The following is a 26,377-nucleotide window of genomic DNA, read 5'->3' as shown; positions in this document are numbered from 1 at the left end:
TGTGTGGTGTTTTCATTTCTTGATTATGGTGAGGGATTACCCTTAGAGGTAAAGTAAATATGAATATTGACCAAATAATGCAAACACACTCATAAAGCGATGCACTGTGTGGTGGGAATCTAAAGCAGCGTGTGATCTCCTGGACTGTGAGGGACAGAACGTCCTACACACACTCGCCCTCATTAGCAGGATCAATACGATCATCCACATCCTTTATGTTATTATGTGACTGAGTAACATGAGCTGATCCTGCACCCCGAGGCGCACTGTTTACATGATGCCACCGCGTGGTACGTCCCAGCCCCTCCCCCGCCCGGAGTGTCGCTGTGACGCAATGACGCACCACGTCGGTTGTTGGGCTGGAGAATTCGCTGCGATGGCGACGACGGCTCTGCTGGAGAGGGACGCGGTGAAGCTGGCCTGGGCTCTGGTATGACTCCGGCTCGTCTGCTCGAGGTTTACTTGCTGCTCAGTAGCTGCACGGGCTGCGGGTGAATCTTCGGCTGCGCGCTCCTCGTCGTCGCGTTTCTCTGGTGAGTCCGCCGGGTCGTGCTCGCTCCTCGGTGTGTTTTGACAGAGGCCTCCTTTTTGGGGTCCGCCCTCCATCTCATAACAACAAAAACACAGAGCCGCGCTAGCTCAGCCTGCTAATGCTAGCGAGCCCGCGGGCTGGCTGCTCTGTGTTAGCAGCTACTGATGCCCAACACCGAATACTGTGATATTACTACACAACAACACACTGCTAACAAGTACATTTACCCGCTTTGCAACCTAACTACCAGCTGTCGACCAGGCGTTAGCCTGCTAGCATTACTTTTTCATACTAGATTAACTATTATCTAGCTGGCTGCAGAAAATGTAGCTTAACGTCCCCACAGAGGAGTAATATCTTTAGTGACGTGTAGCTCAATATTTACCTGTATAATCTGACGTCAGAACTGAACTTTGTGACGTGCTACCATCTGACAGTAGATGGTTCCTCCGTGGTTGGTAACATTTTGTTCTGGGGCTCGCTAGCATTCATTGGGAAGATCACGATTCACAAGTGTTTACTGTTGTTTCAGGTGACATTAGCTCCTTTTAACTTTCCACGCCACGATTATCTTAATGCATTGAAACATCACTGATGTTTTTTGCCACGACTGAATCACAAAGTGAAGCAGTGGTGTTAATTGTCAGCTAGCCAAGTCTGTTGTTGTTAGACATCCAGTTAGCCGACATATATGTTCCCTATGCGATCCTTAACACTCTATTGCTTGTGCTCTGTAGCTATTTGACCGACAAGCTTCAAGTCAGCCACTGCAGGTCATCGTCTCAGTCATGTTTGCTATTTGGAAGTTTGCTAAAGAGAAGCAAACAGATCGAGGCTATTTGCTCGATGATGTTTCCGCCTGTGATGCGTGGTAGCCGGTCACGGGACAGGAGTAACGTTAAGGCTCTAAGGGGCTTAGCCTTTCCTGTGTGACTCTGAACCCAGAGCCAGGCTGAGCCGCATCCACGGGTCATGAGCCCGCTGCTGTAAACACAGTCGTGTGTCTGCGTGTGTGTGCGTGTGTGTGTTGGGCAGATACGCTTTATCAGCTGGAAAAAGCTGGACCTCCGAAAGTGAAACAGTGACCTCCCTTCGCTGCTTCACACCCCTTTAATCCACCAGCCGGCTGCTGAAGGCCTCACCAGCCGCCGGGGCAGTGGAGCTTCCCTCTTCTTTCTGCCCTGCGGCATCTTAAATGTTCATGAGAAGGTGTGTTGAGGTCCTGGCCCGCTCATTCACTGACCTCCTCAGATCAGATTTCAGTCTCTGCAAGAGAAGCTGACCTTTATAACTTTTCGCGGGCCTGTATGCTGAGAGATCTCTAACAGGTCCCCTGTCTGTAGGAGAGATGTGAGGCGATATCACTTTAAAGAACCACATCTGCAGGGATAGTGTGACATTACCTGAACAAAACGTTGGTATCTGTTGGGGAATGCCCTGTTGAAATTTCGACTGTACACTTTTGCAAGAAGTTACTTCCCCCCGCCGGCCGAGTGCTATGAAATGTGTGACTCTGCCACATGTGTGCCCGAGCGGGAATGAATGCATGTAACCAGCCATTGTTAACCAAGTCGGAAACAATAGTCAGGGTTAAAATTGAAGGAGGTGTTCAGAGTGCATTTCTGAAAGTAAACATTAGATGATCAGCTCATGTGGCTGAACTATACCTGTTCACTGGTGAGATGGTTTAGTACATCAAGTCCCAGCTTTTTTTTCTCCATTCCACAACTGAGTTTTAGTGGTATCTCTGAGCTCACGTGCAAACCACTGTGACCACCAGCACAGCTATATTTGCCAGGGAATCAAAAGAGCTTCTGTAGCTCGAATGTCTCAGGGGAAAAGCCTGCTGTTTGTGAGGGGAAAGCATTTTCTTATTATTCAGTTGCATGTTTGCCTTAATTTCCACAGATTTCCATGTCTTACTTGTGAGAGTTTCCCAACAAGATCACCAGGATTGCTCATCGTCCATTACTGATTGTCTGTGGTAAGTCTTCAGATCCATGATGTCACCACTGGTGCTTTCACTCCGTATTACTAAATTTAAAGGAGCAAAATGATAATTTCTTTACTGAAGGCCACATGCTGCTGTTGCTGGCTAAGCCTTCGTTTATTGTGCCATTTCCTGTTGAATTGATTAGCTATTGAACATTTTGAACGTGAATGCCCTACTAGTGGCACACAGTCTCCTGGTCGATCATGATCTACAATTAGTTTGTTGCATACACCCAATCTTTGAGAAAGTATTAATAACTGCTGATGCTTGGGTACAGCATCACGCACACAGTTAGCCGCCCCAGCCTCTAACTGAATCTTTTTTCTCGTAAGCTCAATGAAAGTCTTCATATAAAATCTAAATAAAAACAACGGAATGGCATTTTGTGTTGTCAGATGACATTAAACTGTCATGAAATTACTGTACATAAGGGGAGAGATACATGCGACAAGGGTCCTTGGCCGAAGTTGAAACGGGGACATCATAGTTTGTGGGTGCCTGGGTAGTGCTTCAACCTTATAGCCACTGGTGTGCAACGATAAACTGGTGTTTATATTTTAGCATCATTACCATCTCCCTAAGCTAAGATTCAAAACTTAAAACTAAATGACATCAAGTTTCAAACAAACTCATTCTCCAATAACGTCTGTTAACACCTGTTTCATAAGATGAAATAATGTCCTTCTGATTTGAACAACTGATTCCTGAATTTTGAAAACACTCATTACTAATGGTCCTCTTGCACAAAAATCGGTTAACAATGTCTTTAACCGGAGATAATTGCTGATAATGAAACTTTAGCACAATAATATATACAGTATTGTATTTTGATAATGAATTCTGTTTCTTCAAACATTGCTCCGTATTTTACAATAATGATCCTGGTGCTACTAGCTGCACCTCTGGCTGGAGAAGGAAAAATTTGGTTTAATTTGGATTGTGTGGCTGACAAGTAGTATAAAGATACCGCGTATGATTTACATACTGTCAGAATTACTTATCAACTGTCTGTGTTGTTTTTGTACAGACTGGTCCAGTCCGGAGTTCCTTGTTGGGTGACCCACTCTCCTTCACAGGGGCCATGGTAAAGTACCATCTCTTCATGTATGCTCTGCAGAGTAACAGCTGTCTGTCTGTCTGTCGGGTGGCCTGGGTGCTGTCGAATGAATCGGAAACTCTCCATTGATTTTCTCTTTTATCCAGCCGTGTTTACCGGGAAGCAGACAGTCACACCATCTGGGACCGTGTCAAAGGTCATCTAAGGCTTCTGTCTAAGCAGGCCAGCTTTCACTGTATTCACTGCAGAAATGTGTGTTGTGCCGGCGCAACATGACATAACCAGTGGATTGGATGCATTCCCTGTTGAACTGTGTGTGTGTATGTGTGAGTGTTTTCTTTTTGTACTTGGCACGCTGCTGTGTGGCGGCTGCCCCCTGTCTGGCCTCAACACACGGCTCCTTCAGCCATGGCGGCTGTGTGTATCAGCACAGTTCATGCTGAGCCAGCATCACACAGGATGTGCTGCCACTGTCCCTTTTTCTGTCACGTTCAACCGCCATCATCTTTCTTTTCACATTGTTCAGAATAAATGTGGCTCCTTACCAAACACAGGCCATAGAATCCTGTCGATCTGTCAGCACAAGGCCAGACATTTCTCCCCAACAGTTTTCCCTTGAGCAAAAATCCCAGACTCTGTTTGCATATCAATGTTTCACATTCCCCACTCAGACCTCCTCTGTGAAATGTGTTCATCCTGGATAAGTCTAGTGTGACCTATACCTTTCATTCGAGAAGAAAGCCTACAGACTGCCAGTGACACCTTAAATACAAATATACCAAATGTGCGTATTTGATTTGAAAATTAGGGGTAGAATCTCCTTTTAAGGTCTTGTGTGTAGATAAATCTCCATATCTATTTCCACTTTTAAAGCACTGCATGTTGTTGGCATCTGTAATACCACGTTTTGTCGTACAAGGGATGATTACAGTAAATTAGCCTGGGTTGCATATTTCCGTGTGGGTGGGAAGGAGAACTCGGGCCACACAAACCATTATAAATGCAGCGTTTACAGCATTGCTTTGAAAATATCGCTGTCACTACAACGGTTGTGACAAACCGTTTCAAAGTAGTTTAAACCAATCAGATGTTCCTGTGGCAGTAACTATATTCCCAAGAACTGCTTTCACTGTTGTCTTTATAAGGCTTTTTAATGTCTGATCTGCTGTCAAAGCTTTGAATGCATGTGTCACTGTACACAAGTGTGTGACAGGAGCACAGGGATAAAGAAAGAAGTTCTCGGCAAGCCCTCCCTGGACACACACATAAAAAGCCATATTAAAATGAAAGAAAAGTATGCGAGTGAAAGAAGGTTGTGGTTGTTTAAGTGGATGCTCATTCTGTAAAAGCTAAAAGGGCCACTGTCTCTGCAGGGGGAGGAGGAGCAGCATAGCTTGGAGTGTATCCAGGCCAATCAGATTTTCCCCAAGAAGACCCCTGTCCTGGAGGAGGAGAACATGCAGGTGAGGATGTCGCTGCTGTCACTGCTCATCTTGTGTTTTATAAAAAAAAACTTAACCTCACACTTAATGCATGAACACGAGTCTCTTCTCAGTAATGGGTTACATAAACCCCCCGACTGATGAGACACAAACTCCCTTTCTGTTTGACTGCTCTCAGAAGCAAAGTGTCAAAAGACAAGGGATCCCTATAAAAGTAAATGTTTACCTTCTGTCCTAATAAGACAAGACTTGTATCTCCTGCTCCGAGAACCTACAAGTCAACACTTGTTATCGGTTGACTGCTCACTCCAGGCATTTATTGTTTGTCTGCACTCTCATTTCGGTTTTTCAGTCAGCTTGTTGCTGCTACTTAAAGTAGAAGTGCTTCATCTTGAAAATTTCGATTTCATTAATGAGTGTTGTGCTACGGAGCAAAAGCCGTAGATCACTGAAAGTGACTAATTTACAAGCGAGGCATGATCAAAGAATACAAACTTGAATACAAAAATGTCCGCATATTGACACAAGTTGCAGTATAGACATGAAAACCATATTTAGTGAAATAACTGATCATACCACAGCCATGTGTGCTTCACAGCATCCAACTGCTGAGCTTTGTGGTGCTGTATTTAGTTTGAAACGTTTTGTCACCTGCCGTTGCTAGGTGCCCTTTCCCGAGCTGCACGGGGAGTTCACGGAGTATGTGGGGAGAGCAGAGGACGCCATCATCGCGATATCCAACTACCGCCTGCACATCAAGTTCAAAGAATCTGTTGTCAACGTAAGTATCTCAGACTGATGAGCTTCAAGGTCAGATACGATTAGGGTCCGTCTTTCACACAGTTGAAAAATAACTGAAGAATGAGGCCCAGTGTTTCTATTAGAGGCTTTGTGACAGTGTTAATGTTTAGTGAATGGACAGAGCCGGGGGCCATTGTGCCAGTGCTGTGGTGACCAGGCCATTCAGAGCTGATCTGAGCTGGCAGCAGTACGGCGTGATTCTTCATCACCTCCGCTTCTGCGCTCCGCTCGCCTGCTCGCGCTGCTTTCTCTCTGCACTTGCCGTCACCATGGTTATAGTCGTTCCAGAGGGGATGCATAACAGTAGCCCTCTCTCTCTTTTCACCACATTTAGAGAGAGACTAGCTTCTTTAAATGTAGTAACTCCTAATTACAACCTCTAGTCCCACCAAATAGAAACATTAGTGCTGTGTGTTCCATATCATGTGGACAGGGTTGTGATACTAAAGAAACCAGAGGCTATTCTCTGTTGTTTCATGCAGCAATAATCTACTTTCATGTTATTATTTAAATGAGTATTGTTTACAAATTAAATATTTAAAATGAAAATAATATGGTGTGTCAGGATCGTCAATGTGCTCTGGTGCAGACAAGTGATAGCAGGAAAGTTGAGCAATGACGAATCATGTGCTACAGGAAAACACTTGTTGGTTCACTTCCTTCTCTTATAAACAAGCATTATCTTTGTAGGTGTAATAACATTCATTCATATTATTGTAAACGATTCAAATCTTATTGTCAATAAATCCCAGGAAATGTCAAGGACCTATGATGAATTCATCCTATCGGCAAGTGTTTGTCTGTGTTGTGAGACACCTCAGTGAGATGCACTATTGCACAGGATGATTTTCATTAATTTGCATGAACATAAACAGTGTATCAGGCCCACATACAGACCTGCTGCAGAAAATACTTACCATTACCCAAAATGCAGAGCTGAAAATACTCCTAAACAACTTCAATATTTACTCCTGATTTGGTACCTGACAACTGTGCTGTCAGTGTGTGAGTGGGATGTGAGTGAGACACACACTAGAAATATGATGTAACAAACATTGAAGCAATCAGTTAATGTTTCCAAATTTGATTGGTAAAGTGCTGTAGTGGTCATTATGACTAGAAAAGTGCTATATAAATATATAAATGCAGGGCATTTAATTATGATTGTATTATTTTGTATTATCAGACAATATCTAATAGGAAGAAAGTAGGACATTTTATATATATATTTTAAAAGGTCAAATGTCACCCTCTGTGGCATCATAAGGTTCTGTAGTAACACTTTACCGGCTGTTACTTAACATACCTCAGGAACAGAAGGAGTCATTGTGACCATACTTCCTGAAATGTGACAGCGAAAGGCGTACGGTGTCCTTGTGTGGGTGAAACTTGATACATGTGATAATTTTGGCTTGTTACCAAAATTCTTGTATAAATCCGCAGTAGGTTCATTGGTTTATTCATTGATTCTGGTGAGTGGTTCCTGTTGCCGATGGCCGGCCATCACATTTAGGTGGGTTTTATTGGAATCCATGCCTCTGGTCGCTGACTAACAAACCACCTCTCTGTGCTCACTGTACAGAGTCGGTGTTCTGCTCACACATATTTGGACGTGTCGACGAGGCATCTGAATCACATGGGAGAGTTGTCAGAGCTCACAAATCAGAGGAGGGAGGTGCTGGAGGAGTGAGAGGCTGTTACCAAGCAGCTCAGGAATTTTGATGTTGGCCAGATTAGCGACGTAGATTAGAAGGCAGGAATTGAGTTGCGACAGCAGGATGCCCGAACATCCGGAATGTGTCCATCCCTGCAGAGAGAAAATAGTTCCAAATTAATGTGCATCCCTTTCACTAATGTTCTCTCTGTTTTGTTTTGGATAGAGTTGTTGTTGCGAGTTGTCTGTAAGTACCCAGCAGAGCTGCACGGCGTGGAGTGGATGGCTGTAATTTGTGCGTATAAATTGTTTGCCTGTCTGCTAACTCGCTGGTGCCTCGAGAGCTTTAACACCAGGTGCTGGATTAAAGAAGACGTGATGAAAAAACATCAGCAGAAAAGTCTATCCACACAAAACATTCAAGCCACCAGTATTTTAATAAATCAACAAATCTCCACCAGGCTGTAACACTGTCATTGCACTAATGTATTGGGAGGTTGACCTGCTGATTCCTGGCTGTGAATTGTGCATGGCTCCGGACTGTGTGTGAACAGCAGCTTGAGCCACACCTTTTTTATAAAATGTCACTGTGCTGCCGACAAGTTTTTTTTTACCGTGGCTAATTAACAGAGCTGAGTCAAAAGCAGCACAGGTCTTTCCCTGCAGTATTCAGAGTGTGCTCTGAAGTCATAAGCACATGACAGCTCTGTACTTTGGATGGTGTTTGCCTACAAAAGATAAGACCGAGCTCTGGGCCAAAAGGGAAGTGCAGATACAAGCTCCTCATGATCTCATATTGAGTGTTTTTATGCGCCCATATGCAAACGTAAGATTATTTCTATATTACAGGCAATTGTGAAACAAAGAAATTAATGGAAATGCATGTGAACAAGTTAACTGGGGGAGTTTGTTAGCATCATGCGGAGTGGTTTTGGTTATATAATGAAATATATGAACTAAAAAAATGATGTTGCAGCACATGTATTCACATGATACTCGGCATGGAGGCATTTTACCATGTTGACCACCACTAATTTGCTAGATGGATTGTCAGTTGCAGTCTACCACACTTCTTTTACAGACTGCATGGGTTGGTATTCCACTGAGGCTACGTCCACACTGATATGCTTTTCATTTCAAAACAAAATGTTTTTTGTTCGGAAGAGTGTTTTAGCTATGTATCTGAAATAGTCCCTGTCCGTACTAACATGCCCGAAAACACATAGCACAACAATTCACATTGGACATTAAGGCTGGGAACCGAAACTTGGTAAATACATAGAATTTTGGTTCTGCTTATCGGTTCCTAAACTGCAAAGAAGCAGTATGTCAAAATTAAGACCGGGGATTTCTTTACTTGGGCTGACAACAAGATGGAACTGTTAGTGGCTGCAGGGGCTATAATACTAGTAATTCATTGTCCATGTTGCATTCGCAACTGGTATTCTAGTTGTGAATGCTTAGACCTCATCAAGACACAAACCCGTGGGGGTCTGTCTTCTGACTTTTCAGACTAGAAAGCAAGTTCTGAGTTCTGAGTTTTCCAACTAAAACGAGGCCAGCAGTGTTTACACAAGTCTACATTTTAGGTGCTTGAAAACTCTGCAGTAGTGAGGACAGTTGGCCCATCCGTTGCTAAAGTGATGCATTTTCAAATTAAAATATCGTGTGGATGTAGCCTTAATGTTTCTGCATGAGTGTTGTTGAATGTAGAGTTGATGTCCCCACTCTCTCACTTTGCAGGTCCCTCTTCAGCTCATAGAGAGTGTGGAGTGTCGGGATATGTTCCAGCTCCACGTGACCTGTAAGGACTGCAAAGTCGTCAGGTATGTCCTGCACTCTTAAGCCTTTCCAGCTGTTTCCTCCTGTTAAAGTTGTAAGAAACATGTAATGTTCTGTGCCTTGCATGGGTTGTAAAGAAAACGGCTAAGAGTAAAACTAAGGACGTTTTTCAGATTTCTCTCCTGTAGGTCCAGATGCTAATTTTAAGGTTGCTAAAGAAACATTTAAACATGGCAACAAAGAGAGAAAAAGTCAATGATGCAGACTGTTTACCAGCTCAGTTCGTTTTACAGTTCTCCTTTTCTCAACTCAAATGACTACATTCATAATTAGTACCTCTGAGCCAAGTCCTGAACCTTTCCAGAACACATGAGTTTGGGAAAAACATGCTTGATTTGACTTTAATATCAGACTGCAGAGCTGCCATTTAGAGAGTAACACCGGTTGTTATTTTTCTCTGGTCAGGAAACATGCTTTCCACAAACCAGGATTATAGTTTAAACAAGTTTTAACTTGATTCTAAGTCGTACATCAGAATTGAAAGCCTTTTTGAGTAGCACTTTATTATATTTCGTAGCCTGAGGAAAATGTAACAGCGGCTTTTGCGTTCCCTTGTTTACTTCCTAGGTGTCAGTTCGCCGCGTTCGAGCAGTGTCAGGAATGGATGAAGCGTCTGAACGTTGTCGTGCGCCCTCCCTCTCGTCTGGAGGACCTGTTCTCCTTTGCCTTCCATGCCTGGTGCATGGACGTGTACGCCGGTGAGAAGGAGCAGCACGGCGAGCTGTGCCGACCAGGTAAACCTGACCCTCACGTGTCTTTGCGTAACCCAAGCAGAACCCCTACTCTGCGCCGCTCTGTACTTATCAGACATCTCTGCTCTCTCTGTAGGTGAACATGTGACCTCCTGGTTCAAGAATGAGGTGGAGAGGATGGGCTTTGACACTCAAAACGCCTGGAGGATATCTGACATCAACAGCAAGTTCAGGTAATAGCAGCTTTCATTCAGGAAACAAAAGCTGCTGCTGTGTTGATTTTCATCTCCCTCAGCTAGAAGACAGATCCGTCCTTTACTTTCATTTGCTTACATCATAACTCTGTGTGTGTTAGATAGTGGGTGGTTGTGTTATTGTACGCCACTGGTGCTGCACCCTGGGCAGAAAAAGGGCCCGGCCTGGGATTCAGTGTCCATAGACAGAGACTTCTGTTGAGCTATCAGAACCCTTTAGCCGCCCGCTCCTCTCTCTCTCTTTGTTTAGCTGCCACTCTCTCTGTCTCTCCGCTCTGACAGACTCTGCCCCAGCTATCCTCAGCAGCTCCTTGTGCCAGCCTGGATCACAGACAAGGAGCTGGAAAATGTGGCAGCCTTCCGCTCCTGGAAGAGGTTTCCTGCTGTGGTTTATAGGTCAGTGTGTTTGTTTCCCCTTGAGCTCTTTAAACCAGAAAGCCAACATGTTTACCACTGCATAGAAATGAAAAAAGCGTCACTATGTGCAGATGGTCCTTTTTTTATTTGTGATTAAACCATTTTCGGGTAATATAAAACCACTACACGCAGACTATAAATAACTCCATCTTTACCAAAACTACCGAGTAAACCTACGATGTGCAGTGCATCACAGCTTCAGTGAATTTTGGTCAGTTTATTTACAGTCACCTGAAGCCTTTGATTTTTGTTTTTGGAAAAACTTTCAACTTTGTTTTGCGAGTTCCAGCATCTGAAGAAAAATGTTTGCTTTGGTGGCTGCAGGATTACAGAAGCCAGTGGTTTCCAGCCTCTGTGCTTTATGAAGAAAGTCTGTTTTTGCTCCTGTATAGATCCAATGAGTTAGGAGCATGTTGAGGAAAGAATCCTACTTCTGTGGCAGATATTTTACTTCCTGCTTGTCATTTAAAAAAAAAAAAAATTTTCAGTATTAACTAATTAAATAAAATGTAAAAGAGATAAAAGACACATGTCTCTTAACTAGGACGTAACCTACAGCTCTGTATGACTGTATCGTACACACTATGAACAGCCATAGTGTTTTCTTGGGGCAGTGGACTCACTGCTCTGGCTGACTGGTCACACAGGCACCAGAGCACGGGGGCTGTGATCGCCCGCTGTGGTCAGCCAGAGGTCAGCTGGTGGGGCTGGAGGAACGCTGATGACGAGCACCTGGTCCAGTCCATCGCCAAGGCCTGCGCCGTGGACTGCAGCTCCCGCAAACACCTCACCAACGGCACCTACACCAACGGCTCAGACCTGCCTGACTTTGGTGAGAGCTAACACCCAGTCCGCCTCTCACAGCATCTGACTGACTGTACACACAAACACACTTTCAGCTTAGCAAACACACACTTCCACACACAGACGGGAGGATTTCCTCACCGAAGTCTTGCCATCTGCATGAATCTGCTGCACAAACTGTTGTGCAATCCGGCGTGTTGGGGCTTGTTTGAGGCTGCAGGTTCACACCGATCACAGTAACTTCTGATGAACACCTTGTGACGGATGTGTCTGGGAGCTACACGTTCACATCTTTTTTTATAATTTTTAAATGATTGTGACAATGATCTCGAACAGACCCATCTGCTCTCGTTTCTTGCACCGTGAGTGAGTCTCACCTCTTTGTTTTATGTCTGCATTAGAATCCTCCTTGACCAACAGCTCAGAGGTAGAGACGTTGGTAGTCCAGCCCCACAAGTTACTTATCCTGGACGCCAGGTCCTACGCTGCTGCCGTAGCGAACAGGGCCAAGGGGGGAGGCTGCGAATGTCCAGGTAGGTTCCCTCAGCTCAGGTCCTGATCACAGACACAATTACATCATTGTGTTTTGTCGATTAAGCCTCTCCATTAACCATATATATGTTTGTTCTCAGTGCTAAAATTAAAACCACAACTAGCCTTTGTCTTCTAATTATTTGGTATCGTTGCTTACATCCTGTTCCAGAATACTATCCCAACTGTGAGGTGGTGTTTATGAGTATGGCCAACATCCACTCCATCCGCAAGAGTTTCCAGTCTCTGCGTTTCCTCTGCACTCAGATGCCTGATCCAGCCAAGTAAGTCTTTTTTTCTTCATTGCTTCCAATTTCCCCTTTTTGTTACTTCTGCAGCTCTGCAGTTTAAAACTATTAAGTCCACAGCTCTCATGCGTTGCTGTAGTAACTGTAGGTAACTAGTCATCACAGCTGTGTTTTGGCCTTGGCCATACATCTGTGCCCGATTTAGAAGGCCTGGCCCGGCCCCAAGTGGAGGATCCCTTTCCATCTGTGCTCTCAGACTGGCTGGCTTAAGAGAACGTTGTTGACATTGGTTAGAAGATCAAATCAGACAGAAACAGACTCCTAACCCCTGGGTCCTTGCTTTCACACGTTCATACAGTTCAGTTCCATATGTTGTACTTTACGATGTTTATGTCGAACACAGCAGATTTCTTAAATTTTCTGCTAATTGTCAAGCATTACAATACATACCACTATACTGTGTATGACCGTCTGCTGAGCGTGACCTCATAGACGCATCAAAATATAAAATGTCACAAGCCTGTCTCGGTCACAGACTCTTTGTGTTTATAGACAAGACAAACGCACCAATAGTGCTTGGAACACAAACCTAGATAAGATAAGACAAGTGAAACATTTACTCGTGTTGAAGTGGGTCAAGGTTTATACGTGTCTCATTGTCGTCACCCTTGTAATGTATTTGTATCTTACATGACCCACATCTGCACAGGCAAAGTTAATGTATCTGTTTGTGTGCAGTCATGTTTCTGGACACGTGACAAATGCAGGTTTCCAATCTGAGTTCTCCATCTGCTAAATTCTCCCCAGAAAAAAAGCCTACCCCAACAGCTGGACTCTTATCTATACAAAGATATGCAGAAGTCATTAATAGGTGCTTCAAACTTGCTAAGGCTATAAATGCTGTGGTATGTGGCACTGGTCCATGCTATGTATTTGCTCTTATAACAACATGTGTGCCATCACTTTGTGTCTCAGACATATGGGTTGGTGGTGTTTTTTTCACACTATTGCTGTGTGTGTTGCTGCAGCTGGCTTTCTGCACTGGAGAGCACCAAGTGGCTGCAGCACCTGTCCCTGCTGCTGAAGGCGGCGCTGCTCGTGGTCAACGCCGTGGATCGAGACCACAGGCCCGTCCTGGTGCACTGCTCTGACGGCTGGGACCGCACACCTCAGATCGTTGCTTTGTCCAAACTGCTGCTGGACCCTTATTATCGTACCATTGAGGTACAGATGAAGTCTTCTCTTCTTTTAGCCACAGCTCTGGTCAGGACCATGCTTAAGTGTTTTTTTTTCTGAGACAATTATATATCCCCTGAAAACTCATGAAGACTAACATTGACACCACATGTTGCTGGGAAAACATGTAATACCAGAAAGGTTTTGATAAGTTGACATTTTTTAGTTTTCAAAAACGTTTAGCACGATTGCTTTAAAAGTCTGACTTAACAGTGAAGCAACGTTGTATTGAATGTATTGATGTTGTAACCTCTTTGTGCAGGGCTTCCAGGTTTTGGTGGAGACCGATTGGCTGGACTTCGGCCATAAGTTCGCAGACCGCTGTGGCCACGGAGAAAACTCGGAGGATCAGAACGAGCGCTGCCCTGTGTTCCTGCAGTGGCTGGACTGTGTGCACCAGCTGCAGAGGCAGTTTCCTTGCTCTTTTGAGTTTAATGAGGCCTTCCTGGTGCGTTGTAAAGTCTTCTTAGATGCTGAGATTAGACACAGCAGAATGTTTTTAATCTGCAGAGTTTGAAATGGCATGCTTCTGAATCATGTGAGTTTTCGGTTGTGAGACACTGAAATGCTGTTTAGGCGTGTTAGCGACTCATAGAAGGAAACTCCTGTCATCGTTGCTCTTATTATCATACCTGATCTGCACAAGCCTCTACATGCCAGTGTTTATGTGTAAACAGGTGAAGCTGGTGCAGCACGCCTACTCCTGTCTGTTTGGCACCTTCCTGTGCAACAGTGGCAAGGAGAGGGAGGACCGCCACGTCCAGGAGAGGACCTGCTCAGTGTGGTCGCTGTTGAGACCGGCCAACCGCGCGCTGAGGAACATGCTGTACTCATCGCACTCTGAGACCGTACGTCTGTTGTTTCTCAAGCATGTCAGAAAGAGATGTTTTTTTTTCTTAAAACAAAGCCGACAGAAGTCCAGAAAGACAAAGGATAAGTGTAGAAAAGGTGTAAGTGGAATTAATTAAAAGTCAAACCTTCTGAGAGCTGGGGTTGCCAAAGTTTTCAGATGATCTTTTTATTTTATATTGTCCTTTTAAATTTATTGTTATGGTCTTACATTTTTTTTTAGAAGTCTTCCTGCCACCCTTCTGAGAGTCGTATTTTGTAGTTCCTGTTGTTGTTGTCTTTGCATTTCTGTGTGCGGGGGTGTCATGGCCATTAATTATTCTTGACTCACCACGACTGGAGAATCATACTCCCACAACTGCCTTCACATTCTCTTGTCAAATGGTTCTCATCCATCATCCTTCTAACAAAGTGCTTTGTTTCATTTCTTCACATGTTCCAGATTAGCTAGCTGTATTTTTGCTTCTTGTTTACATCCTCAGCTAATTTCTCAGCGGTTGCTACAGGTTCTCCACCCAGTGTGTCACGTGCGCAACCTGATGCTGTGGACGGCGGTGTACCTGCCCAGCTCCTCCCCCACCACACCCTCCGACGAGTCCTGCGCCCCCTACCCCGTGCCCGGTGCCAACCCGGAGGATGGACCACTGGGCAGGTGAGCCTGGCGTGTTGGTACCCGAGTCCCTCCATCTTCCTCCTCTATGTAAGACAAACATAGGTCGACGACTCCCACAGCTGGAGAGGCTCAGCTTTTCAACTCGTCTTCTTAGATGCTTTGCTCTGCTTTTGTTCCTCGTGGAAATCGTACCATCGTGGAAGAACAACTGGAAGCTGCATCATTTAATTGTTGACAGAGTTCGGCAGCTAGCTGATTCAAAGAGACAGAGTCTGACTGGTTCTCTTTTTACGTTTGTGCTGAATTCTTCAATTTTTTTTAAATCCGACGTGTGATTTATTTGTAAGCCAAACATTTTGTAATGATTCTGTGCAGCCAAAGATTGAATCAAATGATGTCAAATATATTGAGCCACTGTTTCGTAATGAGGAGCTCTTTCTGTGTTTAATTTTTTATCTCTGTTCACCTCCAGATGTACGAAGACTCGCTCTTTTGAAAACCTGCCCAGTGCATGTGAGCTGGGAAGCTCCCTGGCTCCCAACCGCCGCTCCAGTGACCCGAGCCTCAATGAGAAGTGGCAGGACCACCGGCGATCTCTGGAGGTCAACATGGCAGTAGGACCAGAGGGAGGAGGGAACCAGGATCAGGAGGTGCTGCCTAACGGAGTGGGGCCTTACCCAGACAGAGCGGACTCTGAGCTGGACGAAGGCCCGCTGCCCCAGGGCTTGCTGGCGGAGCTCGGACAGGGATCACCAGCTGCAGCAGGAGAAGAAGAAGAAGAGGCGGAGCTCTCTGTGGCGGTTGGTGTTGCCGAAGGCCAAATGGAGAACATACTTCAAGAAGCCACAAAGGACGAGGCGGGAGCAGATCAAAAAGAGGGAAGTGCTGCTGTCACGCAAGTTATTAACACTGTTGGCACAGGGTCGGAGAAAGAAGCACAGGTTGAGGATGAGAATGAGTGCACTGACGTTAATGGGACTGAGGGGCAAACAGAAACACTTTCTAATGGTCACCAACCAGAGAATGGTGGACTGGAGGCTGAGGAGGACGGTGAGTCTCCTCCTCCGCCTGCACAGATGGCAGAGGAGCAGGATGAACAGGCTGCTGAGGTGACTCAGGCACCAGAGGATATTGAGACGCAGGATGTTGACAACTCTTCTTTTAAAGAAGAGGTTGCACATGAACCCAGTGAGTCTGGCTCAGATGAGCCAGAGCAGACTGCAGCACATAGAACTATAACTAACGGCTTTGTGAACAGTTCACCTGAAGATCCTGGCGTGGATGAGGAGACCTGCCCTGAATCTGACCACGGTGTCTCTGAGCTGATCGAGCAGGTGGAGAAGAGGGCCTCTCTCATGGAAAGCTCAACAGAGACTTTAACTGAAGTGCCCTGCAGTACGTTGGAGCTGCCCACACAGACGCCTGTGTGTCCGAGCCGTCAGCCCTGCAGTGACGGCAGGAGCCAGCCCCCCTGCTCCAGGAAAGAGAAAGGGTTAGAGGCATGCGAGCATAGCTTCTTCAGAACTTTGAACGGGGCCACCAAGCGACCCTCCGTCAGTTATTTTCAGTCTGTGAGTGCTGATCCCAGCAGGGAAGGCCTTTGTAACGGCGACGGCTCCGAAGGGGAGCCCTGCGGAGTTCCCCACTGGGCCAAAGGGAACGGGGAGCGGGCCCCTCTGAGTCGACAGATGTCCCTCGCAAGCTGTAACTCCCTGATCCTCCATCCACGGGGCAGTTGCTCTCACCACCGGTGTTGCCACTCCCTCCTGAGCCGGGCCGCCATCAGCCCAGAACAGCCGTCGCGCAATCACCTGGACGATGACGGGCTGACTCTGCACAGTGATGCCATCCAGCAGAGGCTGAGGCAGATCGAGGCGGGGCACCAGATGGAGGTGGAGACCCTGAAGAAGCAGGTGCAGGAGCTGTGGAGCCGCCTGGAGAATCAGCAGCACACAGGCTCCCACAGGACCAACGGGGACATGGGAGACGAAGTGGTAAGATGCTGACCGGTCGACGAAAAAACCGACTGTTTACCACCAGGACGTAACTTCACAATTCCTCATCATTTGTTGATTCCTTGTCTTCCCCCATCCAGACCTCAATGACAGACTATGAGTACAACTTTGACCACAACTGTTTGTCGCGCTGCAGCACTGAGATCTTCTCTGAGGCCAGCTGGGAGCAGGTGGACAAGCAGGACACTGAGGTGAGTCTTGAATAAGAAAAATAATATCTTTGTGTAGTTAGAGGTTACATTTATGGACCTAATTGCTCTGTACATTAAAGGTCACTCGCTGGTACCCTGACCATTTGGCAGCCCAGTGTTACGGCTGTGAGAGCAGGTTCTGGCTCGCCACCAGGAAGCATCACTGCAGGTAAATACTGCTGACTATCGAGCTGCAGACGCCTAAAGCTTCACCATCACTGTCACCAACAACCTACCTCTGTCCTGCTGAGGCTTTAAAGAGATTCCCTCTTTTTAAACTTGCTCCTCTCTTCTTCAGATACATCCAGACTGAATCTAGATTCAGCTTTCAGTTCACTCTCTGCATCAGTATGATTTTTGAATTTGTCTCTTTATGACTTTGCTTGCAGACATGAGATAAAAAACTACACCATCCATTAATTTTGGTCTCCAGCAGCTCATGCTTATTGATACAAACATATTACTATCATGGTAAGCTCTCAGATTATTGTCAAGCTAGACAGAAGATACATCTGTGAACAGGGCCTCCTCCGTTCGCTACAATATGTTGGATTCATGTTAATGTTTATCTAAAGACATTTCAATTTGTGGAAGTAAAATTGGTTGAATTTTTTTTTAATTAAAAAATATAAAAAATGGTTTTAATCAACCAAATATATCTTGACCCCCCTGCAGTACCTCCGCGGACCCCCTAGGGCTCACAGACCCCCTGTTGAAGACCTCTGGTCTAGAATAAAGTGCCAGATGGAACAACAGTGTCCATTTTTTTTATTATCTGGAAACATCAGGATTGATGCTTTTTATTCTGCAACAGACAGACAACAGATTCATTTTAATGTATTTCAGCGAGTTTTTCTTCTGGTGCTATCGTTTCCTCATATTATCATTTGACCTTTTTGTTTCCTTCTGGTGAGTTGGATCAAGTTCATCACTGAGTGGCAGAGATTTTAGTAACATGAACCTGTGTCAGCTAGGGCTGGGCGATATGACTTCAAATCAATATCACAAGTATTTCAAACTTCTCGATTACTATTAATGAACGATTATGTTAGACTGCCAACCCCTGACCCAACAGTCTCCTCACAACGAAAAACAATTACATTTATTAAGTTTTAAATCAATGTGTCGGTCCTGTCAGATCATGAATCTGAATCGTTCCAGTCACCCTGATTTCCTGGCTGTGCGTGTCACACTATGTCTCGTGTTGTGTGTTGCAGGTGAACTGCGTGCACAATTGGGTTGGGTACTGAACTCTATACTTTTAATGGTACCTACAGAATTACGTCAGCGCTACAGAGTAAAGATTAACATTAAATCAATCGGTGCCAAATGTTGGTACATGTGAGCACATCTGGGTGACAGAGTATGTATAACTATGTGTGAGGAAGTGAGCGCAGCGGGGTGAGGGAGGGCGTGCAGCAGACACAAATTGAAAGTAGCTGAAACCAGACAGTTCATGAATGCACATATTGGGGAAAGTATGAACCAAATTAACCGACATGAGCAAAATGAAGTCGGTTCGAGTTTATAAATGTTGGTTTTGATACATTCTTGGTTAATTGCCCAGCCCTAGATTCAGCTCTGGATCAAAAACAAAACCGACAGTAAAGAGTCGCAGCTCTCTCACATGTATGGTTGTTTAATATTAGATATTATTTTTACACATCTTCAGCAGGAAGTGTGTTTTTAGTGCTACAGGTTTTCTCCTCTGTCCAGTCAGTTATTATCCATTGTCTGCCCCTCTCCTCCTCTACAGTGGCAGAGAACCTGTCCAGGAGGTCTGGTGAGATCCGGCTTCCCACCTTCCCACCTACCCACCTACCCACCTACCCACCCACCCTCTGCCCTTTTAACTGGATGTCAATACTCCTTCCTCTTCCCAGTCCTCACCCCCCTACCCGCTACCTCCTACCTGGGATTGTTGCATCTAGTTCCCCCTTACCCTAGCAAGTTCTCAGGGACAATCATGTTTGAGATGTATTGATTGGACTGTTTTAACTTAGAGGTTTTACATCTGGCTGTAAGTGTGAGCAGGCTGCTGCCAGTGGAACAGCTGTGTTCGGTCGAGGGGCTGATTCTTACTTCTCCTGAAAAAGTAGAATTAATAAAAAACTAAAGGAAACTTCTCCAACCTCAACCCTCCTCCTGCGATAGCAGCACCCCATCCTCCCTCCACCCTCAGCATACACCCTGGCAGCATGCTGCCCCAAACCAACCCCCTGCATCTCACCTCCCAGCAGCAGCAGCACAGCATGGTACTGAAGGCGCTCAGTCAACCTGTCACAGAATCAGAGAGAACGACATGAGATGTTTTGGCTTTTTTAAACCTTTCTGCTCAGTGTGAGTAGAGGCAGGCAGGAGGGACCACTGTGGGTAGTGTGTGTAAGAGTGTGTGCATGGCCTTACATCTAAGTGTGAGCATGGGTATCTGACACCTCCAGAGTGACCCGCCTTCCTGTCCACTGATGGTAACTGGGGTTTTTTATAGGCTGAACAATCACGTTAGCACTGCTGAGTGTCACAGCACCTCCGCTAACCCGACATTTAGTCGAGCATCACAGCAAAGTGCAACTTTAAACAGGGGCCATCTGTAAACAGGGGTCTTCAGGGGTCCAGTGTTTTGTTTGAGGAGAGCGTGAACAGCGAGAGAAGAACAGAAAGAGGAAAAACACTGACAGCAGTGCGATGTTCACAAGCCCCTCTGGTGGAAAAGACCAGTGACAATGGTCCAAATACAAAAGCAAATTCATGGAAATTCTTTATTTATATACTTAAATGACAAATGAAACAACGTCTCCAACATTAATAATGAAACACTGACAAACAACAAGGCTCTGATCTTTTTCAAATCAGTGAATCAAATTCCTAACAATGTGTCCTTGAGACCTGAAGACACCACGGAGGGTGGTGCCTCTGAACAGTGGAGCTGTGAGGGCCTGTAGTGCAATGCTCAGGAGGAACCACTCAGTTGTTTTACTGTTGTCACCAGAGATCACATTATTATCAGAAACAGCAAATACAAGGTGAAAAAAGCTTCAATGTTCATATCAGGGTCTTCTTCCACTGTGAGTAAAGCCAGACTATCTATCCTCCTGCTAACAGCACAGACACTTGATTTATTCGATTTGGATGAAATAACATTGTGCTCACAAGCCCCCCCCCCTCCCCCCCATAGAGCTCGGAATCTATGAGCAAATCAATATTATTATTCCACGGCAGCGACAGTAGTCTGATATAGTGGACTGGTATTAGGACTGATTGTTATAATATAAATCAGATCATCACTGATGTTTGCTGGGTTCATTTGTCATCATTCAATCATAGTGTCTTATTATTTATGATTATTAATACAAAAACGTTACATTATTTATTATATAAATATAATATTTCCATGCGTTGAGCTGTGCATGTGATGTAGTGCAGTGGTATTATTCTGGTTGTTGTTGAGCAGAGCCTTTAAATCCGAAGATCTTTGACTGTTTAAGTATTGACTTATGATGCAGGATTTCAGTTCCCACATGTTGGTGTTTCAAATTTCATATTTATCGTTTATCTTTGTTGCTCCATGATTTTGATATTAGAAGCTTTCTAAGAATTAACATACATTCTGGAACCCAAACTAAATTGAAGTCTTAATGCTATTGATCCTGGCTTCTGTCAAATCATCATCAATCAAATGAAACTCAATTGCCCTGAAGATCAGACCCTGGTTCTAGTGTAAAGTAGCACGTAAACATGATCTAAAAGTAGACGCATAGTAACTTTAGGTGTAGAGGGGCTCTGTGTCAGAGTCCAGCAGTGATCTCTCTGTCTCCCCCTGCAGGAACTGCGGTAACGTGTTCTGCGCCAGCTGCTGCGACCAGAAGATCCCAGTGCCAAGCCAGCAGCTGTTCGATCCGAGCCGTGTCTGTAAGACGTGTTACAGCAACCTCCAGCTCAGCCCAGTTCCCCTGGACCTGGAGACGGACAAGCCCATCACAGCCAGCTCCGACTGAGGCTCAGTGGAGCGAGTGAGAAGGAGGAGTCAGGCTGAGCGTTCAGCCGCTGACACAGGCGCACTGCTGAGGAAGAGCACAGGAGCTGCACAGAATGTCCCATGTACTTTGTGTGTGTGTGTGTGTGTGTGTGTGTGTGTGTGTGTGTCTGGCAGTTACTTAATTCTTAATGTGTATATACCGAGGACGACGTGGCAGCAGAGCTGAATGACGTGTTTTCCAGATGCCGAGCGCTCTGAACAGCGAATGTGCACAGGGCTGTGTGAGCGTGTGAGAGAAGAAATTGCACATTGGCCACACAGAGTGTGTGGCCGCGATGGGACTTCACTCCGAGGCCGGAGGAGTGAGAATGGACGTCCTGGTGCCTTGGACCAGGCAGGCAGAGGAGGGCAGAGGAGGTTGTCTCACTGTGATGCGGAAGTCTCTTGCAGGACTTTGGTCCACTCAATCTGTTTTCACCACTTACCCACAACTCTCATCAGCATTAGACTTCCACCCACCATCAGGGACTTCTTCTTTTTCTACGGAGGCTGTATGATCAGTGGTGATGTGAGAAATCTCCCAGCAGTCACGAGTCCCTCAGCATCAAAAATGAATGGAGAGTGATGTTCACACATGTTGTTTAGGGGGAAGATTAAATGGTCAGTTCCCCCAAATGAACAAAAAGCACATTGGCTCACTTTGCTTATATTCAAATAGTGACATATAGCCTTGAATAAGTCTCAGAGCAAATAAATACACAAAAGTACATATTTAAATAACTTGTTTTGTCCAACAAATAGTTCAAAATGTCAAGTTTTCTTTAATAACACGTGACACAAAAGACAGAATTTGCTTTAGTTTGGGAAAATGATCAAATAATTTTCTTGAAACTGAATTTTCAATTGTTAATAAGTATTTATTATTTGTGGGGGTTTAATGACATAGACAGGGACCCAGTATTGCACTAATATAAAGTTTTCAATTCACTAAAAAACATTGCAACCCTTCTCGATACTTTCTCATTTTATTCCTGTGTATGGATCGAGCTCAGGTGTATGTTTGTAGACTCAACACCCAAAGTGAGATAACACTGATGACATCACTATGACGTCATCAGGATAAAAGAAAAGAAAAAACGTCTCAACGTTAAACAGCTGATTTCACACAGACAGTTGTTGTCATGAGGTTTCCAGTCACGTGGAACTGGAACATTTATTTCCAAACAGACACTGATGGGATTATTGGGTGAACTGACCCTTTAATATTCTGATTGACTGAATCTCAACGCTTTTTTTTGTTTTTAACTCAGCTTTTCACACAGAATGGCACAGACGTGTGTGTGTGTGTGTGTGTGCGCGTGTGCGTTTATACAGCTTGACTTGAAAAGACAAAACACCCCAAAAAATAGCTTGTACATTGGGAGTTAGTAGTTTAAGTGTTGAGATTCAGTCCAGACACATGTTATTTTGCAGGTTTTCAAAGCTTCTGAAACTTCATATTGTTTTTCTTTCTCAGACGTTCATGTGATCAGAATCATTGTTATTATTGGTGTCTGTAACACAACATCAGCCATGTGAGTCTTCGTCAGTGACCAGTAGAAAAGGCTCCTCCACACGACTGACTGTTATCACTCGTCCGCCGCCAGTGTAAACCGATGTGTTGTGGCGTTGTCGCTTTGTGTCAGGCGGCAGACGAGCTGTGGGTTGTTTGTGTCCTCGACGCGGACTTACAGGCTGTGTCATCTCTCCTTCATGCCCTTCTCTCACAACAGCCCCCTCCCTGTCAGTCTTTTTTACCCAGCAGGCACTGGGAGCTGGACCTCTCCTCACTTTTCAATCCTCTGGTGGGAGTCAGAAGTGAAGGTGTGAATTTGACACATTCAAATTCCCATATTCTTCTTCTAATTCTTCCTGTTTCTGAGGCGGCAGTCAGTCGTGATATCACTTGTGATTTCCACTGGGGCTGAAAGGTGCTGGAGAGCAGCAGAAGAAAAGGGCTCTTGGCGTTTTCCTAAAACTCTAACTGAACATGAAGCTTCACTGAGACGCCCCCTCTGCCTATCACACACTGACACACACACACATGTTTTTGTAAGATAAATGAATTAAATAATATATTCAGATACCTATATAGCATTTAAGAAAATGTATAGAATCCTTGAATAGTGGCTCACTTAATTAGTCACCAAAAAGTTTTTTTTTTAAACTTGTTTTTCTTATTTTGTCGATGACAGAAAATGAGGTATATTTTGCAGCCTGTTGAAGGTGACAGGCATGTTTGTTTTTTTAAATAGAGAAGCAGGGTGTCCTGTGTTGATGCTGCAGTGGTTTTTCCCTTTTAAAATACGATCATTGCTTTGATTTTATTTATTGAGGTTTTTGTTGTTGCTGTTTTGGAAAAATTGCCACCGGATAATCAGTGTTTATGAATTGAGAGGTTAAAGATGGTTCTGATCTGTGGCGACGACCACACTCGTGTTTCTTCTGTGTAACGTGTGGATGACATGATTTCCCAATCCACGTAGGAGCAGTGAACCCTGGGGGGAGGGGGGAGAGTCAGAGGTGTCAGTGAGCCTCTCACGTGTCAACACGAGATCCAATGACGAGTGTGTCTGCTGCCAACGAGACGTCTATGCACTGAGAAAACCGTGGTCCAAAAAAAAAAACAGCTGCCTGAACTCAAAATTAAAGCCCCCCTCAAACACACACACACACACACACACACACACACGGAATGACTTCATTCTATCTCATTAAACAAACACTACCTCTACTTTGTACACACGCGCTCATGCACACACACATTCACACTTGGCTTGTAGCCGCTGAGTGACTAGTTTTCCACATTCACGTCATCGAGAATGGCCTTTGTCGTTATTGTTCAAAATGGGTGTTTTGTTTGGTTTTCCCCTGCTAGTCAGCTGGAGCGTTAAAGTCGCAGCACACGAACGCAGACTTACATTTTCTGGTTGAGACCACAAGTCTTTTGATGCCTCATCATTCAGCAGAGGACCTGCCTGTGTCCATGTGTGTCTCCACACTGGACGATGGAGCTCGATCCAACCTCCTCGTAAACCTTGAAACAAAAGCGGTGTAGCTAACCGAGGGAAGTTATAGACTCAGCGATCAGCCACTGCTTTAACATCAGGCCCCGGATGTTATATTGTTGTTTGTTGCTGTGATGACAAACAGATCTGCTGGATTGAAAGCAGTGGTAGCAGAGGATTGAAGTGCAGTGCTGTTGAAGCCAGAGCATCAACTGAAGTGTTTCTCTCGCTGCGTCCTGTGGAAGTGGTGAATGTGTTTGATTCAACAGTTCCACCTTTACTCTTTCAAACAGAACAGAAAACAATAAAGAGTTGTTTGTCCCTCATAGATGTAAATGACTTAATTGCAAAACACTTGAACAAGCGACAGCATCAACTGACCAAATGTTCATTTCACGTCAGATTTGTTTGAGACGGTACAATACAGCAAATTAAAATTTTGGTTTGACCCATGATGAGCCTCTGTTCTCTCTCCCCCTGCTGTCTGTGAGAAACTGAAGATGTTAGTGTGTGATGCTGATGTGAACATGGCCTCTAATCCGAGATCAGTGCTCCTGTTAAACATCTGATTTATTCCGAGGCTTCACACTCCTCCCAAACGTCTGTCTCCTACATGTGAAGGAAATGTTTGCCAACGCTGCATATCTCATCATCTCTGGAAGTCTCCGATCAGAATTTCTCACTCTGTAATTGCACCACCATCGCAGGCATGTGGGGCAACAAGCTTGTTCAACAATCCATGAATGTGAATCGTCTTGATTGAAAATTAAAAAAGGAGGCTATTTTTTGCACATGATATAAAGTAGACACTGCCACAGAGTGCATCAAAATAAAGCTGAAACAGAACGTGAGCTGTGCTTCTCAGTATTGTACGTGCATGATTGTGTGTGTGTGTGTGCATGTGGTTGGGTTACACACATGTTGCCAGGATGATCCCTTGCGGGGTTTTTCTTTTCTCTTGGTCTTACTACTTTTGTTTTCTTTCTCTTCACTCGCGCTGCGACGGCCCAGTTATCACCTGACGTGAGTGTGAAATGTGAATGCATTGAGCGTGTGTGTGTGTGTCTGTGAACATGTGAATGCATTGAGCGTGTGTGTGTCTGTGAAAATGTGTGTGTATCTCTTTCGATAGAGACTGGTGCCAAGCAGTTTTATTACGAGTCTCTCACAAAGGGATCACTCATGCTTTTTTGTTTCATTCTCCCCTCGTCTGTTTGATAAGCACCTTGAACCCTCTCATGTCTGCCAGAGGAGTGTGTAGCTGTACATAGCGACTCCCTGTAAACAACAAGTGCTCCTTGTTCAGTCTGAATATTTTCTTTTTGTTGGATTTACTTTAGAGCATTACATTGTTGTAGAATTAAAGGAGAAATAAACTAGATAAACCTACTGTGTTGTCTGCTAGCAGCAGCTGAGACCTGCTCCCAGTGACGTGCTGGAAGATCTGCAGCTGAACACACACGCACACACAGAAGAAAAGAGTCAAAACATTTCAGTCATGTTTAATGCATGTACTCGTATACATCTCCAAAAAATCATACTTTCAATACTGACTAACACCAATGTCTACTTATCGAGTGACAGTAAAAGAACAACCACGAGAAAGAATCGAGCTCGAGAAGCGACAGGGGCTGCTGTAAGGTAGTCATGCTCACCGGGGGGACGAATGGCCGGTGCTCTTACTGGCTCTAAAGAAACGATACAAGAAAGAGACGAGCCCTGAGGACTAGCAGACTTCATATCACTGCACAGGAACGGGACATCTGCACCACAACCAGCAGCAGCGGAGTGAGAGCAAGCAGAGGCGGTGTCGGCCGGCAGAGCTGCACGTTTCTTCATCTTAGGTTTGCTAAAAACAACACAGGGAACACTTGGAGCAAAAACGCCGCGGAATAATAGTTTTAACAAAGTATGGCCTGGACGGCGACTCTCAATAAAGCAACCATATGCAGGTGTATATCAAAGGCTGTCCAGCGAGAGGACCAGACATTTGATCCAAAGAAAGACCGGTCCGGTAACAAGAATGGTTTTAACTCCTGTTCACATCCAATCTCATGTGCAAAGTGTCGCTTCCTCCGAGTTTCTCTCCATCTTTCACCAAACGTCTGTTTGCTCCTCGGAGCTGAGAAACAACCAAATGAGATGTGTTCAGATTGGGATCAAATCTTCATACATGTCACCTC

General features: G+C 44.9%; 1 protein-coding gene across 6 annotated transcripts; it reads left to right on the top strand.

Annotated features, from left to right (window-relative positions):
* The first annotated feature begins 345 nt into the window (after positions 1-345).
* On the top strand, positions 346-25,045 carry mtmr3 (myotubularin related protein 3). 6 transcript variants are annotated; one of them, XM_053419872.1, is made up of 22 exons: positions 353-533; positions 2,441-2,516; positions 3,553-3,609; positions 3,729-3,778; positions 4,956-5,045; positions 5,689-5,805; positions 9,223-9,305; positions 9,889-10,055; positions 10,150-10,246; positions 10,550-10,663; positions 11,332-11,516; positions 11,890-12,021; positions 12,192-12,303; positions 13,296-13,491; positions 13,766-13,951; positions 14,181-14,351; positions 14,859-15,004; positions 15,438-16,959; positions 17,061-17,171; positions 17,252-17,340; positions 18,928-18,954; positions 20,995-25,045. In XM_053419872.1, the coding sequence occupies exons 5-22, from the start codon at positions 5,040-5,042 to the stop codon at positions 21,164-21,166; spliced, it is 3,633 nt and encodes a 1,210-aa protein (XP_053275847.1). In that variant the 5' UTR covers positions 353-533; positions 2,441-2,516; positions 3,553-3,609; positions 3,729-3,778; positions 4,956-5,039; the 3' UTR covers positions 21,167-25,045. The 6 variants fall into 6 exon arrangements, with proteins under 6 accessions (XP_053275845.1, XP_053275847.1, XP_053275844.1 ...); XM_053419870.1 differs by lacking the exon at positions 3,729-3,778 and having other exon boundaries at positions 346-430; XM_053419869.1 differs by lacking the exon at positions 3,729-3,778.
* The last annotated feature ends 1,332 nt before the right edge of the window (positions 25,046-26,377 follow it).

This window comes from Pleuronectes platessa, chromosome 4 (genome assembly GCF_947347685.1).
Source record: "Pleuronectes platessa chromosome 4, fPlePla1.1, whole genome shotgun sequence".
Lineage (NCBI taxonomy): Eukaryota > Metazoa > Chordata > Actinopteri > Pleuronectiformes > Pleuronectidae > Pleuronectes > Pleuronectes platessa.
This window is presented reverse-complemented; position numbering and strand designations above follow the sequence as displayed.

What these genes read in the sequence shown, in the direction of transcription:
- mtmr3 (XM_053419870.1), top strand. An exon ending in GACATCAACAGCAAGTTCAG is followed by an intron (nt 10,247 to 10,549) that starts GTAATAGCAGCT and finishes CCGCTCTGACAG; the next exon opens with ACTCTGCCCCAGCTATCCTC. An exon ending in TTTCCTGCTGTGGTTTATAG is followed by an intron (nt 10,664 to 11,331) that starts GTCAGTGTGTTT and finishes CTGGTCACACAG; the next exon opens with GCACCAGAGCACGGGGGCTG.